The 15,996-nt window shown below is 47.9% G+C and overlaps 1 protein-coding gene across 1 annotated transcript; it reads right to left on the reverse strand.

The window, feature by feature from the left end:
- Nucleotides 1-9,371: 9,371 nt before the first annotated feature.
- On the reverse strand, nt 9,372-15,432 carry LOC146337624 (trypsin-like). Its single transcript, XM_084815013.1, has 5 exons — nt 15,372-15,432; nt 14,815-14,989; nt 13,469-13,728; nt 10,869-11,005; nt 9,372-9,657 (listed from the first exon to the last, which is right to left on the reverse strand). Exons 1-5 carry the CDS (start codon nt 15,409-15,411, stop codon nt 9,508-9,510), a joined length of 762 nt encoding a protein of 253 aa, XP_084671139.1. The 5' UTR covers nt 15,412-15,432; the 3' UTR covers nt 9,372-9,507.
- Between the last annotated feature and the right edge of the window lie 564 nt (nt 15,433-15,996).

Genomic DNA, 15,996 nt, shown 5'->3' on the forward strand with positions numbered 1-15,996 from the left:
CCCTATCTACTAAATCTAGTCCCTTAAATCTATTCTTCACCTCCACAGCATATTCATGAGGAATATTAGTGAGCTCATATCTAACTGATCTGTGGGTCTTCCCTATTCTTTTTAGTCTGATTCTAAATTGTGCAATAAGAAGTTCATGATCTGAACTCCAGTCAGCTCCAGGTCTTGTTTTTACCGACTGTATAGACGTCCACCACCTTTGGCTACAAAGGATGTAGTCAATCTGATTTCGGTGTCGACCATCTGGTGAAGTCCATGTATAAAGTAGGGATGGGGGAGAATTTCTCCCCGAAACTTCGGGGGGCCGAGTGCCAACGCATTCGGTCCTCCGAAGGTTGTTCGGGGAGAAATTCTCCCGCCCACCGCCCCCCCCCTGGGATGGGACTTACCTTTCACGAATGTCCCTCCCAGCAGCAGGTCCCAGTGGCGGTTCGGCAGGTCTTCGTCAGGGGCGGGGGCGACAGCCGGTCTTTCGACCAGCTGCTGCCGCCGCCATTACAAGCAAAGTAAAAAAAAAAAAAAACGCCCCTGTGATAGGCTACATAACGATTAACGTAGCCTATCACGGCTAGATTTGCAAAGTCAGCCAAAGTCAGCTACGTAATCATTACGTAGCCTATCACAGGGGCGTTGTTTTTTTTTTCTTTTGAAGTTCGCGGCCGGGGAGATGGGGTGCTTCTCCCCGGCCTGAATTTCGGCCGGGCGAGGCAGGAAGCCTCCCCCCCGGCCTGAATTTCGGCCGGGCGAGGAGGGAAGCCTCCCCCCGGCCTGAACTTCGGGGGGAGCAGCGAAGCGCCTCCCCCCCACCGCGAAGCAAGCTGCGAGACCAGGTAAGTGACTTTCGTGCACCCCTAGTATAAAGTTGTCTCTTAGGTTGTTGGAAGAGAGTGTTTGTTATGTACAGTGAGTTGTCTTGGCAAAATTCTATCAGCCTACGTCCCGCTTCATTTTGTTCTCCCAGATCATGCTTGCCTGTAATTCCAGGTGTCGTTTGACTATCCACCTTAGCATTCCAGTCTCCTGTAATGAAAATAACATCTCTTTTTGGCGTATTATCCAGTAGGTGCTGCAGATAGGGATGTCAGAGAATTCCGCCATGAATCTCGGTGAGGCCGAATGCCAGTGCATTCGGCCCCGCGAACTCCGTGGCGGAATGGCCTGCCCCCCCGCCCCCCCGCGGATCCCCCCTGGGACGAGACTTACCTGTGGCAGATCTTCCGAGTGGTGGTGGCTCCGACGGCGGCTCCAGTGGTGGCTCCGGCGGTGGCGGCGGCAGCTGGTCTTCCGACCGGCTGCCGCCACCGCCATTTCCAGGCTTGTTTAAAAAAAAAAAGATGTGATAGGCTACGTAAAGATTTACATAGCCTATCATGGCTAGGTTTTTTTAAAAAAACAACGACGACGTGACAGGCTACATAAATCTTTACGTAGCCTATCATGGTTGGGTGGGTTTAAAAAAAAAAAACTGCGTACGCAAATGGCGGCAGCTATGGCCGCCGCCATTTGCGTTCCTTCATTTTACCGTCTTAATCCACGAAAATATTTGCGTAGACTATGACGGCGAAAATAAAGGGGAACACAAATAGCGTAGCGGGCGCTATTTGCATCCCCTTTTGATTCGCTGTTTTAGCCTATGTAAATAATTACGTAGGCTAAAACGGTGAATGAAAAAGGGACGCAAATAGCGCCCGCTACGCTATTTGCGTCCCCCTTTATTTTCGCCGTCATAGTCTACATAAATATTTACGTAGATTAAGATGGCCAAAAAGAAGGAACGCAAATGGCGGCAGCCGTAGCCGCCGCCATTTGCGTATGCGGGGTTTTGTTTTTGTTTTTTTACGCAGAGCCCTCCGCGGCCGGAAATCCGGCTGCAGACGGCTCTGGCCTGGCTGGGCCTGGCCGGCTGCTCTGCGGAGCTGCCGCGGAGCACAACCGGCCGTTCAAGAATTCCGGTGGGAGGAATGGAGCGCCTCCCCCCCGTGAGGATTCTGGGGGGAGGGACGGAACGCCTCCCCCCACCACCATAAACATAATCCGCAAACAGGTAAGTCACTTTCGTACATCCCTAGCTGCAGATCCTCATAGAACTGATCTATTTCTATTTCTTCAGCATCTGCGGTTGGGGAATATATTTGGATCACTGTGATGTTAAATGGCTTACCCTGAATTCGAATTGAGATCATTTTATCATTTTCTGGATTGTATCCAAGCACTACTTTAGCCACTTTATTATTAATTATGAAGGCTACTCCATTTCTTCTGTGGTCCTCTTGTCCACAGTAGTAGATCTGGTGCTCATCTGATGTGATGTGGCCCATTCCAGTCCATTGCAGTTCACTGACACCCAAAATGTCTATATTTAATCTTGACATCTCCCCAGTAACCACATCCAATTTGCCCTGGCTCATAGATCTTACATTCCAGGTACCTATGGTGTGTTGATCTTTAGAACATTGGATTCGTCATTCACCACCAGCACCATCAGCCGCTAGCCGTCCTTTTGGCTTTGAGCTAGCTGCATCATCACATCTGGGGCTAGTTGAACTTATCCTCTGTTCCTCCCCAGTAGCATTTTGACCATCTTCTTCCGACCTGGGAGTCCCATCTGTGCATTTCTTGTCTCAGTCAGTTCCCGTCATTGTTCTACTGGCAAAAGCCTCTCCCCAAACTGGGGAGAGGTAACGAGTGGGGTACCGCAGGGCTCAGTCCTGGGCCCAGTGCTCTTCAACATTTTTATTAATGACTTGGAGGAGGAGGTGCAGGGAATGCTGATCAAATTTGCAGATGACACAAAACTGGGCGGGATAGCTAATACTTTGGAAGACAGAAACAATATTCAAAGTGATCTGGATAGACTGGAGTGCTGGGAGAAAACAACAGAATGACATTTAATAGAGATAAATGCCACGTTCTGCACCTAAGAAAAAGAAACCAAATGCACAGTTACAAGATGGGGGATACGTGGCTCAAGAACACTACAAGCGAGAAGGATCTTGGAATTGTTTATCACAAGCTGAATATGAGCCAACAATGTGATGTGGCTACAAAAAAGGGCAATGCTCTTTTGGGCTGCATTAATAGAAGCATAGCTTCCAAATCCCGGGAAGTACTAGTTCCCCTCTACTCAGCACTGGTTAGGCCTCATCTGGAGTACTGTGTCCAGTTCTGGGCACCACACTTGAAGAAGGATGCAGACAAACTGGAGAGGGTTCAGAGGGCAACAAAGATGATCAGGGGACTGGAAACAAAGCCCTATGAAGAGAGACTGAAAGAACTGGGCATGTTTAGCTTTGAGAAGAGAAGACTGAGGGGCTCTTCAAGAACTTGAAAGGCTGTCACAGAGAGGAAGGCCAGGATCTCTTCTCGATCATCCCAGAGTGCAGGACACGGAATAATGGGCTCAAGTGTCAGGAAGCCAGATTCCAGCTGAACATCAGGAGAAACTTCCTGACTGTTAGAGCAATATGCCGATGGAACCGATGACCTAGGGAGGCGGTGGGCTCTCCCACACTGGAGGCCTTCAAGACGAGGCTGGACAGCCATCTGTCAGGGATGCTGTGACTTGGATTCCTGCATTGAGCAGGGGGTTGGACTCGATGGCCTTGTTGGCCCCTTCCAACCCTGCTATTCTATGATTCTATGATCTTCCGATGGTATACCGACATCTCTCTGGTTGTACTGATCCATTAAGTTTTCACGGCAAGAATACTGGGGTGGGTTGCCATTACCTTCCCCAGGGATCGTATTTAGTCTGACCTCTCTGCCATGACCTTCCTGTCTTGGGTGTCCCTTCATGGTTTAGCTCATGGTGTCATTGAGGTGCTCAAGCTCCAGCACCATGACAAGGTCACTATCTCCTTTGCTGGGCAAAGCTGAATAGACAGACATTTGTCTGTCACGGAGATGCGATGTGGGTGAGGCAGAAGGGACCACAGCTCAGTGGTGCAGCACAGACTTTGCGTGCAGGAAACCCAGGTCCTGTCCTCAGCTTCTCCATGCCTAACACCTTCTCCTTCACACTGCTGCTTCTTGTGTGCGTGGGGAGGGGACAGTGCCTGAATCATTCGTCTAGTATCTCCCTACGGTGCAAATAGAAGCAGGAACGATAATTTGACCTCAGTAGAACAGTCTCTTTCCCCTTCATATTGAATGGACATTAGCAGTAGTAGCAGCAGAAGTAGTAGTATTAACGTAATACTACATTAATCTAATATTTGCAAAATAGGATAGTAGGGATGTATGAAAGTCACTTACCTTTTCACAGGGGTGATTCGCGGTGCGGGGGAGGTGCTCCACACCTCCCCCCAAAATACTAACCTGGCCGGCTCCACTCCGCAGCAACTCCGTGGAGCCACTGGCAGGATGCATTTGCAGGCGTCTGGAACCTGCGGACGCAAATAGCGGCGGCTACAGCAGCTGCCATTTGCGTTCATGTTTTTGGCCGTGATAGGCTACGTAAATATTTATGTAGCCTATCATGGCGAAAGACAGGGGTGCAAATAGCGGCTGCTATGCCATTTGCGCCCCTGTTTTTTTACCAAGATAGGCTACATAAATATTTACGTAGCCTGTCACGGCAAAAAAAAACAGGAACGCTAATGGCGGCGGCTATGGCGGCCACCATTTGCGTTCCCTTTTTTGCCGTAATAGGCTACGTAAATACTCATGTAGCCTATCACGGCCTCCACAGGGACGCAAATGGCATCCCTGCATTAGCTGTGATAGGCTACGTAAGTATTTACCTAGCCTATCATGGCCTACATGGGGAAGTGAATGGTGGCCGCAGATGCGGCCGCCATTCGCAAAGCAGCGCAAATAGCGCCAGGTAAGTACTCTGTTTCGCGCGCCTTTTGCGGGGTGGTGGGGTAGGGGGCTTCGTTCTGCCATGGATTTTGGGGATTGCTGGGACAGCTGCTGCGCTTCCGGACCAGCAACTATGCATCAGTGAGGCCCCAGTGCTGAAGTATTGCAGTCCAGCTGAACAGCTGGTGCTGCAGGGAGATGCTTCAGGAAGAATTCCTGGAGGAGCACTGATGCAGCACCTGTATCCCATGGCTTTTGCCAGTAGAACAATGATGGGAACTGAGACAAGAAATGCACAAACAGAAAAGGAGTTGCTAGCCGCTAGGGATGTACTGAAGTCACTTACCTGTACTGAAATTTGATTTGCGGTGGGGGGGAGGCACTCCGTCCTTCCCCCCTGAAATTCTGGCTGGGGGGGGAGGCGCTCCGTCCCTCCACCCCCGAATCCTGGCTGGCTGGGCTGCAAATGGCGGTGGCTGTAGCCGCCGCCGTTTGCGTCCCTGCAGTCAGCCGTGATAGGCTACGTAAATGTTTACGTAGCCTATCACAGGTGAGTAAACAAAAAACAAAAAAACCTGCGCGTACGCAAATGGCGGCACCCATCGTTGCCGCCATTTGCGTTCCTTATTTTGGCACGTCTAGTCTACGTAAACAGTCTACGCTATTTGTGTTCCCTTTATTTTCTCCGTAGTCTACGTAAATGTTTACGTAGACTAGACATGGCAAAATAAGGAACGCAAATGGCGGCAACCATGGGTGCCGCCATTTGCGTACGCACGGTTTTTTTTTTTTACTGAGCCATGTTAGGCTACGTAAACATTTACGTAGCCTATCACAGTATTTTTTAAAAATCTAGCCGTGATAGGCTATGTAAATCTTTACATAGCCTATCATGTTTTGTTGTTGTTGTTGTTTTTTTACTGGAAATGGCGATGGTGGCAGACAGTCGGAAGACCGGCCACCGCCGCACCGCCGCCGCACCACCGCCGGAGCTGCCGCCGCCAGGAGGATTCGCCCAAGGTAAGTCTCGTCCCGGGGGGGGGGGCGGCGGGGGGGCAGACCGTTTCGCCACCAATTTCGGGGGGCTGAATGCACTGGCATTCGGCCTCCCCAAGATTCGTGGCGAAATTCTCTGACAAATCTAGTCTCTATAAATTTCTAAGCAGGGTGCTTGATGCATCTTGTCTCTACTCTACATGCACATAAATGAGTGCACACAGCAATGCAATGCACAGATGGCCCATTTACATGCTAGGGAAGATCACTATGAACATTGTGTGAGATGATTATATTTTCCTAGTATAAAATTATTCACTCTATCGTGTTTTTGTGAAGTTAAAGAGTGCAAAAGATTTCAGCTGGAATTTAGTACTGAACCACCAACAGCTGGCTTTAGAGAATACTCCTAAGCCCGAGGGCCTTTGTACTCAGCACAAACACAAATCGCACTTGCTGATAATCTTGGATGCGGTTCCCCCGGGCCTGTTTACTGCAGCTAATATTGCCCGTCTGGAATATTTATACCTTGATTTTACTCATGCATATGCAGTAGCCACCTTTAGTGACAACCATTAAATAGTGTGACTAATCCTAAAACCCAAGTCATACAGCCCAGGGAATATTCAGAGAATACGTCACAAAGATCTGGGAATAAGACCTTTAGTAGCCATAGACCTGGCAGTTAGTTTCTGACCAGCCCAGAACCCCTGTGCAGCTGGTGGAGCCTGATGGTGACCAGCATCTCGGTAACAGAGATGCCTCCTTGGTAGCTCCTGCTAAGGACTGGATATCGGTGAGGTAAAGACAAAGTCAGTTTGTAAATCTCCTGTCGTGGAACATCGTGGGATGGAAGAATAAATTGGTGGATTTTACCCTCTGCCATCAGACCTTGGATATTGTTTGTCTACAAGAGACTTGGCTCCTGGAGAAAAACACTTTAAACTTACAAGGATTCAGGATGTGGGAACAATCTGCCTGAAAAGTTCTTTGCTAGGTTGTGGCAGCGGAGGCTTGGCTATCTTGATTTCCTTCACTTTTGAGGGGGCTGGAATAGAGGTCACCTGGGAAGGCCCCAATTATTGGCCAGTCTTAGTCATTCATGGCTGTAAGCTGGACGCCCTAATTTGTGTAAATGAAATGTCTATTTTCCCCCAAGACCCTCTGGCCCTGCAGCAGAGCCGTGGGGCAAATTAGATGACTTGTTTGATAGCCTTCTCACAGGCTACCCCAATCACCCTTTATTAATTTGCGGGGAGTTTAATGCCAGGATGGGAAATTATTATTCTTTACTGGAAAAAGCCTTAGATTTAGAACTAGGGAAAGCAGTAAGTATTCCCCATATCAAAAAGGATAAGACAATTAATAAGTATGGCCAAGCTCTTTTTTTTTTAAATTTCTAAATTTCAGCTTGTGTGTTTCAATGGTACTTATCTAGACCACACTAGGGTTTTTTTTACATACATAACGGATAAGGGGGCCAGTGTAGTTGATTACATACTGGGGTCATCTTCTATTGTCCCATATGTGCAGTGTCTGACAGTAGAAGACAGACTGGAAATTGACCATCTTCCCCTTAGGTTCAATCTTACATTACAGGAAATACAATCTGGGGTGCTGAGGGAACTAAAAATGCCAGGCAAGACTCAAATGGTCCTTGCAAATTGGCTCTCATATAAGGCAGATGTTAGGAACTGATAAGCTTCAAGAACTATGACAACATGCCCTTGAAGGGCCCTGGAATATCTGCAAGAGTATTGGCACTGATGAAGCTACTCTGTTGCCCTTTTGTCAATAACTGGAAGTCTTTGGGCTTTGCTCTCCTTGAGGGGAATGATCCTAAATTTTGGAATTTGATTCAGGAAGGGTTTTCTCATAACTTTGTTGAGGGTGTTCCCCCAATTACACCTGAAACATCAGTGTCCCACTTCAGTGGCATTTTGGAAGCAATATAAATATACATCCAGCTATGAATGAGAAACCCCTCAATCTCCCGGATTGGCGGCCTGTCTCCTCTACTGAAATAGAGGATTTGATTTTGACTCTTCATTCTGGCATGGCCCCAGCCCAGGGGAAGATGTGATTCCTCCTGAGGTCTTTCATTTAGACCACTGAAAGATCTATACTGTGGCAGTGAGGGCAGCGAAGAAAGCAAACATCTCTGCCCCTTTGCGAATGCACAGAACAGATCAGTGATGCTTTTCCATACTATGTGAGCCTGAGGCTACTGAAAAGTAGTACGATGCTGGAGAGGGGGGATGGGGCAGTCGCTGGCTCCCTGTGAACAATTCCTTTCATTCTTTGCAGATAAGGTTTCTCTGATTCATCGTGACTTGGACTCTGATTTTTTTGGTATTTATAATTACATTCTTATACAGCACAATAGCCGGAGCTCTCTGGGCAGTTCACAACTGGGGAAGGTCAGAGTGACAAACTCTCAGCTCCTGCTTGTCCAGTTCCTTTGCAGCCTTTTCAGCTTGTCATTCTCAAGAAGGTGGACGTGGGCGTCTGGACTGGGCCACCAGAAGTCTAGTCAGCCCTTGCCCTTCTTGGCTAATTAAATTAGCCAAAGGGGGACTGATGTTGCAGGCTAAACTAGTAATCAATGCCTGTTTGTGGGATGGTGCTGTTCCCTCTTGCTTAAAAGAGGCAGTAATAAGACCTTTATTAAAGGAACCTCCCCTTGACCCAGGAGATCTGTCTAACTGTAGGCCGGTGTCACATGTCCCCTTCTTGGCTAGGGTGATTGAGAATGTGGTAGTGTTGCAGCGCCAGAGGCATCTGATTATCTGGACCCATTTCAATTGGTCTTTTGGCCAGGATATGGGACTGCTTTGGTCACCTTGTTGGAAGATCTATGCTGTCCCACAGGGTTCTGTTGCTTCAGGTCCTCTGAGGGCTCTCTGCTGCGGCTGCCTAATGTGAGATTGGCAGTCACATTGAGAGGAAGTTTTCCTTCTTTGCTCCTCAGCTGTGGAATGACCTGCCAGTTGAAACATGCCTGCTGACCTCTTTGAAAATTTTTAAGCGGGAATTAAAGACTGGCAGTCCTCCCCTTTTTAGAATTCTTATTTCTCTTTGCTGATTGTTATATACTGTATCTAGGCTGTAATTTTTTTTTTTTGTAAAATTGTTTTTAACGCTGTATGCTGCCTAGAGTATTTTGTATGTAGGTGGGTTATAAATTGAATTAATAATAAATGAATAAACCTTGGCTTGGGCATTGGGATTCAAATTGTTCTAGAATGTGCTCCCTCAAGAATGAGGATTGTCTTTCCCTCTTAGGATCTGATCTTTTCCTCTTATGGGATATTGTTGTCTGGGAATGTAAGTAGGTAGGGTTCAATGGGTAGCCTGGAGTAGCCTACATTCTGATAACATCTTTTGAGAGAACTTCTGAACGAGGGCATTTGCCGCAATAACATAGAAATGCCATAACTCCCCAGAAACCTCCTTCTCAGGAAACTGACTCCTGAGTAAGTGCTGGAACCACTCAAACCTTGTTTGGAAGTGGCGTGCATGTGTGTAACACTATGTTGTCAACTAAAGAAACGAACCAATATCAGTGTATTGGTGGTGTCTGGTATGACCCTTTATTTTATGCAGAAGGTTTGTTTGGAACCAAGGAATGTCATCAGATGTGGCATTTTTCCTGGGAGAGGGACCCCTTTTTCCTTGGAGCCCATCCTCAAGATGATCTCAGTTGTTTGCGAGCACTTCTTCTATCCAGGCTTTGTAATTGCACACGGTAGTGTACACACCAGGGAGGTTTTTCTGAGCACATCCAAAACCCCAGGACACGACACCGGTCAGTTTTCCATCGCACACCAGAGGCCCACCAGAGTCTCCCTGCAGCCAAGAATGGCCAAACAAACCATTAGTATATGTGGTAGAATACGGCAAGGAACTCAGCCCCCTGGTAGAATGTGACTCTTCCCTTCATCTTGCCCTCAGTTCTGTATCTATGAGGAGAGACTGCAAGAACTGGGCAGGTTTAGCCTCGAGAAGAGAAGACTGAGGGGAGATATGATAGCACTTTTCAAGTGCTTGAAAGGTTGTCACAGAGAGGAAGGCCCAGATCTCTTCCCAATCGCCACAGAGTGCAGGACACGGAATCATGAGCTCAAGTGACAGGAAGCCAGATTCCGGCTGAACATCGGGAAAAACTTCCTGACTGTTAGAGCAATACGACAATGGAACCCATTACCAAGGGAGGCGGTGGGCTCTCCCACACTGGAGGCATTCAAGATGAGGCTGGGCAGCCATCTGTCAGGGATGCTCTGACTTGGATTCCTGCATTGCACAGGAGGTTGGACTCGATGGCCTTGTAGGCCCCTTCCAACCCTACTATTCTATGATTCCATGATTTTATGCAGAAAGTGGTGCTAGGATGCTGGACTGCACCACTTCAGGCTGAGTATGTAATTTCTTTGAAATTATCCCCACCATCACCATCACCACAAACACACACACACATTATCGTCTCCCTGAAAGTAGAATCCTAACACATCTGAGAGAGGACAAGACTAAATCTATTTTTCTCAGTGTGCTAGTTTACTACATGCAGGGAGTTGATTGTTTTGGGAAACCTTAAAAGGAGGACACACACGCACACCCCGGCAGCCTGAATGAATCCAGAATTCTGGCACCTCAGTCTGTGCAGTGTCTAAATGTCTCTCTATGGCCTGCTCAATGCATGGTCTCTTGAGGCCATTAGAGGGGACACTTACCGCTGCTGACTGCAGGAGCAGAATCAGATTCTTGACTCTGGATATAGACCACAAAATCCTTAGGGCTAGAAAATGGGCAGTGCAGTCAGCAGCTTAGGCCAGAATATTTCCCAGATCTGCTAGCTCTGAACTTGCTGGGAGTTCTTCTCATGGTTGTGATTTTAACATGGAGGAGCTTTTCAGAATTGCCATCCTGCAGCTGCAGCCTGCAATGGCACAATTCCCTCCAGCCCCTCAGGACCTCCTCTCCATTCATTCTACTGCATGTGCACACAGCCTGGCCAGACCTCTCCCTCTCCACCCTCCCAACACACCCAGACTCTCTCTCACCTGACAGGAGTCTTTGCCTCCCTCGATGTAGCCAGCACAGAACATGCTAGAAGTGATGCGGCCAGGGTAGGAGGAACGGCAGACCGAGGTTGACAGAACGGGCAAATTCAGACACTGCAAGGCGTCCGGGTATTGGACTGGAAGAACAAAAGGCCATCCCACTGTAAAGCTCACGGGATCCCACTAAACTTCAGGGACAATGCAGAACAACCACTCGGGGTCGAGTATGAGGGACTGATCCCTTTTGATTCTTTCAAGAATTTCTCCATTTCAGCAAATTCAACCAAGGCTGGAGAGAAACAAGCACCCTGGAGCACCCTGTCTTTTCACCCCAGAAACCTCTCAGCAAGCCTGCCAGTCTAGGCAGACCAGATCCGTTCCACTTTTCAGCCCCCGCCTGGGTGTAAGTCTTGGAGGTGCATTTCTTGATGCTCCAAAGTAGAACTGTGCACAGACCCCCCGCTTGGCTTCGGATGCCACTTTGGACCCTCTGAATCAGCCCCACTTTGACTAAGACTGATTCAGACCCCATCCACTTCAACTTGGACTCGATGGTCTTATAGGCCCCTTCCAACCCTACTATTCTATGATTCTAAATCCCAAGCGAGATTCAGATGTCCAAATCACTCGGTTTTGGTGTTTTCCCATTGACTTGCATTAGAAAACACAAATGGCTATACCTTTTACAGTTTTCATGATAAATACATGAAATATGGGGTCCTCTCGGCACCCATGGAGTGGATCCCACTTGCCAAATTTCAGACAGCTTGGCCCAGTACTTGTTGTGCTAGGTGCAGGTGCATTTTGATTTTTTCAAGGAAAACTCTCAAAGCAAACAGCTATAAATTTTCACTGTTTTTTCAGAAGTGCATGAAATGTGGGGACCTCTCAGCCCTGCATCTCCTCCTCCTCCTGCCTGGGCAATTTGCAGCACTTTTTGCGCATAAGTCTACGTGCACATAGACTTCCGATCGCCATGTTTTTTAAATACATGGCGATTGTGAAGGAGGACGATGCTTGGCGGATGGTCCCGGGTAAGTTGCAGGCCACTCACCAAGCAGAGGAGGGGGTTGAGTTCAGTCCAGGGACTGGCAAGAGGGGGCAGGGGGTGGGGGTGGGTTCTCACATCCCTAAGTAACACCACCAGAATGATCTCTGTCTCTGAAACGCTGCTGGTTTTCTCCAGTTTTATTCAGTCTCTCCCCACCACCACCACTGTCACTGACTGGAGACTGCTGGGTTACTTTCATCCCTGATTTGGCAACTAGAGTTGCATTTGCCAAAGCTCCCTCCCCCTCCCCCTCCTCCTCTTCCTCCTCCTCCTCCTCCTCACTTCCCCACTCCTCCTCCTCTTCTCCCCCTCCCAGATCTCTCTCAAGTTGAGACATTTGGTGCCAGGCTATCTGGGCTGCTCAGAATGCATCATAAGAGCTCCAAATCACCAAAGCGAATGAGGTGCCTCAAATACAAGCTGCTTCGCTTTGGGGAGCCTTGGTGCTGTTCTGGTCTGCCTTGTATAACGCCGAGGCACCTCTGAAGCAGCCTGCTTCGACTCTTCATTTGGGCTTCAGACCAAAGCAGTGCACAGCCCTACTCCAAATGCTTCGTGATGCCTCAGTTACCCATCTGTAGGCCATCATGTCCCATGGATCTGCTTGCCCACTGCTATGTCTGGGCCTCACTCTATGATGTGCCTCACTTGTAAGCACAGTTGATGGGAACACAAGAATAGGGGATTTCCACTATTCACAAGGTTCTTCATAAAGAGGAGGAAAAGAACATGAGATTGAAAAACAAAATTAATATGGAGGAAAGTGGAAATGACAAATTTGTACATCTCTATGTGAGAGCAGGCCTTTTCAGCTGTGGCACCCAGACTATGGAATGCTCTCCCAAGAACTTCTCAGGTAGCCTCACTGTCTTATGGTCACCAGATGTGCTGAAGACTGAGGGGAGATATGATAGCACTCTTCAGGTATGTGAAAGGTTGTTACAGAGAGGAAGGACAGGATCTCTTCTTGATCATCGCAGAATGCAGGACACGAATAATGGGCTCAAATTACAGGAAGCCAGATTCTGGCTGAACATCAGGAAAAACTTCCTGACTGTTAGAGCAAGACAACAATGGAACCAATTACCTAGGGAGCTGGTGGGCTGCCCCATGCTGGAGGCATTCAAGATGAAGCTGGACAGCCATCTGTCAGGGACGCTCTCTGACTAGATTCCTGCACTGAGCAGGGGGTTGGCCTCGATGGTCTTGTAGGCCCCTTCCAACCCTACTATTCTATGATTCTATGATAAGACATTTTTATTTTGCCAGGATTCTGAGTGGTACAAAAATCTCCCTCTCTTGTGCTGCTTTTGCTTTTAAGTGCTACTAACTCTTGTTCTCTTGGGGTGGTTTAAAAAAAACAAAAAACGTCATTAGTTGTGTAATTTGTACATCAGATTGGAAGTTACCTTGGGGGCCCTCATCAGAGCCAAACAGAGGAGTTTAAGTTTTCAAATAATACATAAAGCATGAACATATAAAGCATGAAAGGACGGCAAAATCGCACAGCAGGAGAGGATAACGGTCTTATTACAAAGCAGCTCCTTACCTCCTGATGAGAGAAGGTTCCCCCAGCCTGATACAAGACAGTCCGCTCCTGCCATGGGGCAGCTTGGAGAAATGTCAATGGGCTGCACAAAGGCATTGAACGTGACGGGGTGGGCAAGTTTGATCAACATGATATCATTGTCCAAGGTGTTGTCATTGTACTGTGGATGGGGGATGGCTTTTTCCACCTTGATGTGCTCCTCTGTACCTTCCTCCCGGGTGGTGTCATGTTCGCCAAGGTGCACAAGGAGTGTGCCAGGGCTGCAGAAGAAACTTGGCATGATGAACTCAATAGGGTCAATCCCATACCAGTTCTCAGTGCTCTGCTTGGGATGCATGCATTTTGTAAAATCCCTTCGTCTGTGTTTTGTGGATTGTCAGGTGCCTTTCATTCCATCATCCACTCATTGACGGAATTGGATTTTTCCCCATTTCTCACATTTGCACAGATTCACATTTGCACAGATTCATATTTGTGAAAATGTACAAATCCCCCCAAATGCACATTTTCATGCTTTTGCCTATTTTCAGCCAGCATTTTTAAAGTATTTCTTTTTCTACAACTACATTTCCGTAAAGTTCTGGAAAGTAACGAAAGCAGTCCCCAATCCTGTGGAATCTGTGCGACTCAGGAAGGGCCAGTCCACTGTGCAATCCGAGGGTTGGATTCATTGAAATCCAAACTCATTTGATTGCATTCTGGATTTCTCCGACATCCCTGTGCTCTGCCCACACCCTCAGAACAGCCTCATAGTAAACCTTCTCCAGAACCCAGAAGTGCAAAGTTTGAGGCAGGGCGACTTGGTTTTCACCAGACTTCTAAACGTAGACTTCCCTAAGCTTGTGAAGAGTCCTTCCTTTGTAAATAATTAACCACAGCCCAAGGATGATTGAATGTCAGAGTTGGTTATGCAGATGAAGCTTTTTCTGAAGTAAGTTCACAGAGGGAGAAGCAGAGAGAGAAAGGGAGGGGGGGGAGCCATGTGAAAAGCTTAGCCCCCAAAATTACTGCATGTCAATTTACCTTGGCACAGGTGAGGAGCGAATACGAAGGCATGAGGACTGCAGCTTGAAAGGTAGGGCAGAAAAGGGGATTTTTAGCAGTTAACGTTTTTTCTTCTACAGCTGCAGCTGCCTCAACAACACTCCGTTTTCCGCCAGTATTGAAGGCACAGGAGCCAATCAATTTGTCAGTCCTACATGTCATCATACTCACTTTTTGTAGCAATGAGCATCTAATTCCTCTACCAAGCCCTCCCTGCACCAAATAACAGGCAAGAGAGGTGTGTTTCTTCCTTGATTGGGTGTGACAATCAGCTTGTCGATCCTATACGTTATCATACTCACTTTCTGTAGCAATGAGCGGCTGAGATGACCCAGCGGTCGTTTATTAGGGAGCCTCCGCACCACCGGCGGCCAGCCCCGTAGGTTAAGAAGGCCTGCCAGGGCTGGGAGTGGGCCGGGCACTCGTACCCTCCGACGATCTTGTCGTCATCGTCGTAGCCGTTCAGTGGTGCTGCCGCTGCAGGAAGACAAACAGCCCTGGACCTTCAGTGGGGATTGAAGCTGCCCTCCCCAACCCACCTGCAGGGGAGCTCCTGGGCCTTGCTACAAATGCGATGCATCCCGTAGAATGTCCGGACATCAGTCACTGATCTCCAGCGTAAAATGTATTGTGGCCCTTGGCCTCAGGAGGCTTGATCACACTAGACGTCAAGAGGTTCTTATGACTAAGTTAGGATGGGTCTTTCCCCTCATACTGAATTATCATTATCATCACCATCACCATCAAAATAAGAGATTATTTCTAATGCTCAACCTGAAGGAAAATTCCCAGCAACACTGCCTCAGAGTGAGGTTGAGAGTGGTGCAGGCTTTTCTGTACAAGAGGAGGAAGAAATTACCTGCGGCACCAAGAAGAAATGCAAACAGGAAGAATGCCATTGTGTCACCAACACAGAAAAAGAGGTGTTGGTCATCGTGGGTCTTTTATGTTCCACTATCACCTCACCTTATCTCACAGCTGTTCAGTTGACATGACGTAAATAGAAGGAGCAAACCCACTATCTAACTTCTGAGGGGAATAATTGTCAGTTCCACCTGCCATGTTCCCAGAATGATGGTGGAGTTTGGAAGAATGTTTGAGTTTAAAAATAATCTAGTACACTACGTGTTCTATTTTCAGAGAAGCAAAAACATGATTGCAGTCAGGTCTGGAGCATTGATGTAGGCCTCCGGCCCAGTGCCTTTTCCTCTACAGTTCACTGACAGGATTCAGTTCTTCATCGATTACCACCACCTCCTCTCCATTGTCACTGTTCAAAGTTTGGAGCCCTGAGGATGCAAAATGGCCACCATGACACTCAGTTCCTCCTGGTTTGGCATGAGTCTTCTCTGCTGTCCATGTATGGGGGGAGTTGGTTTGACCTATAATTTTTGTTTAATAAATTTTTGTTCAATGCTGAATCTGCAGAAAGCAGAACTGATGGTGTTGTCCATCCCTATTACCAACGCACTTATATACATCAT

The sequence above is a fragment of the Heloderma suspectum genome, chromosome 10, assembly GCF_057233095.1.
Source record: "Heloderma suspectum isolate Gila_16-S chromosome 10, 16-S_ref, whole genome shotgun sequence".
NCBI classification, from domain to species: Eukaryota; Metazoa; Chordata; class Lepidosauria; order Squamata; family Helodermatidae; genus Heloderma; species Heloderma suspectum.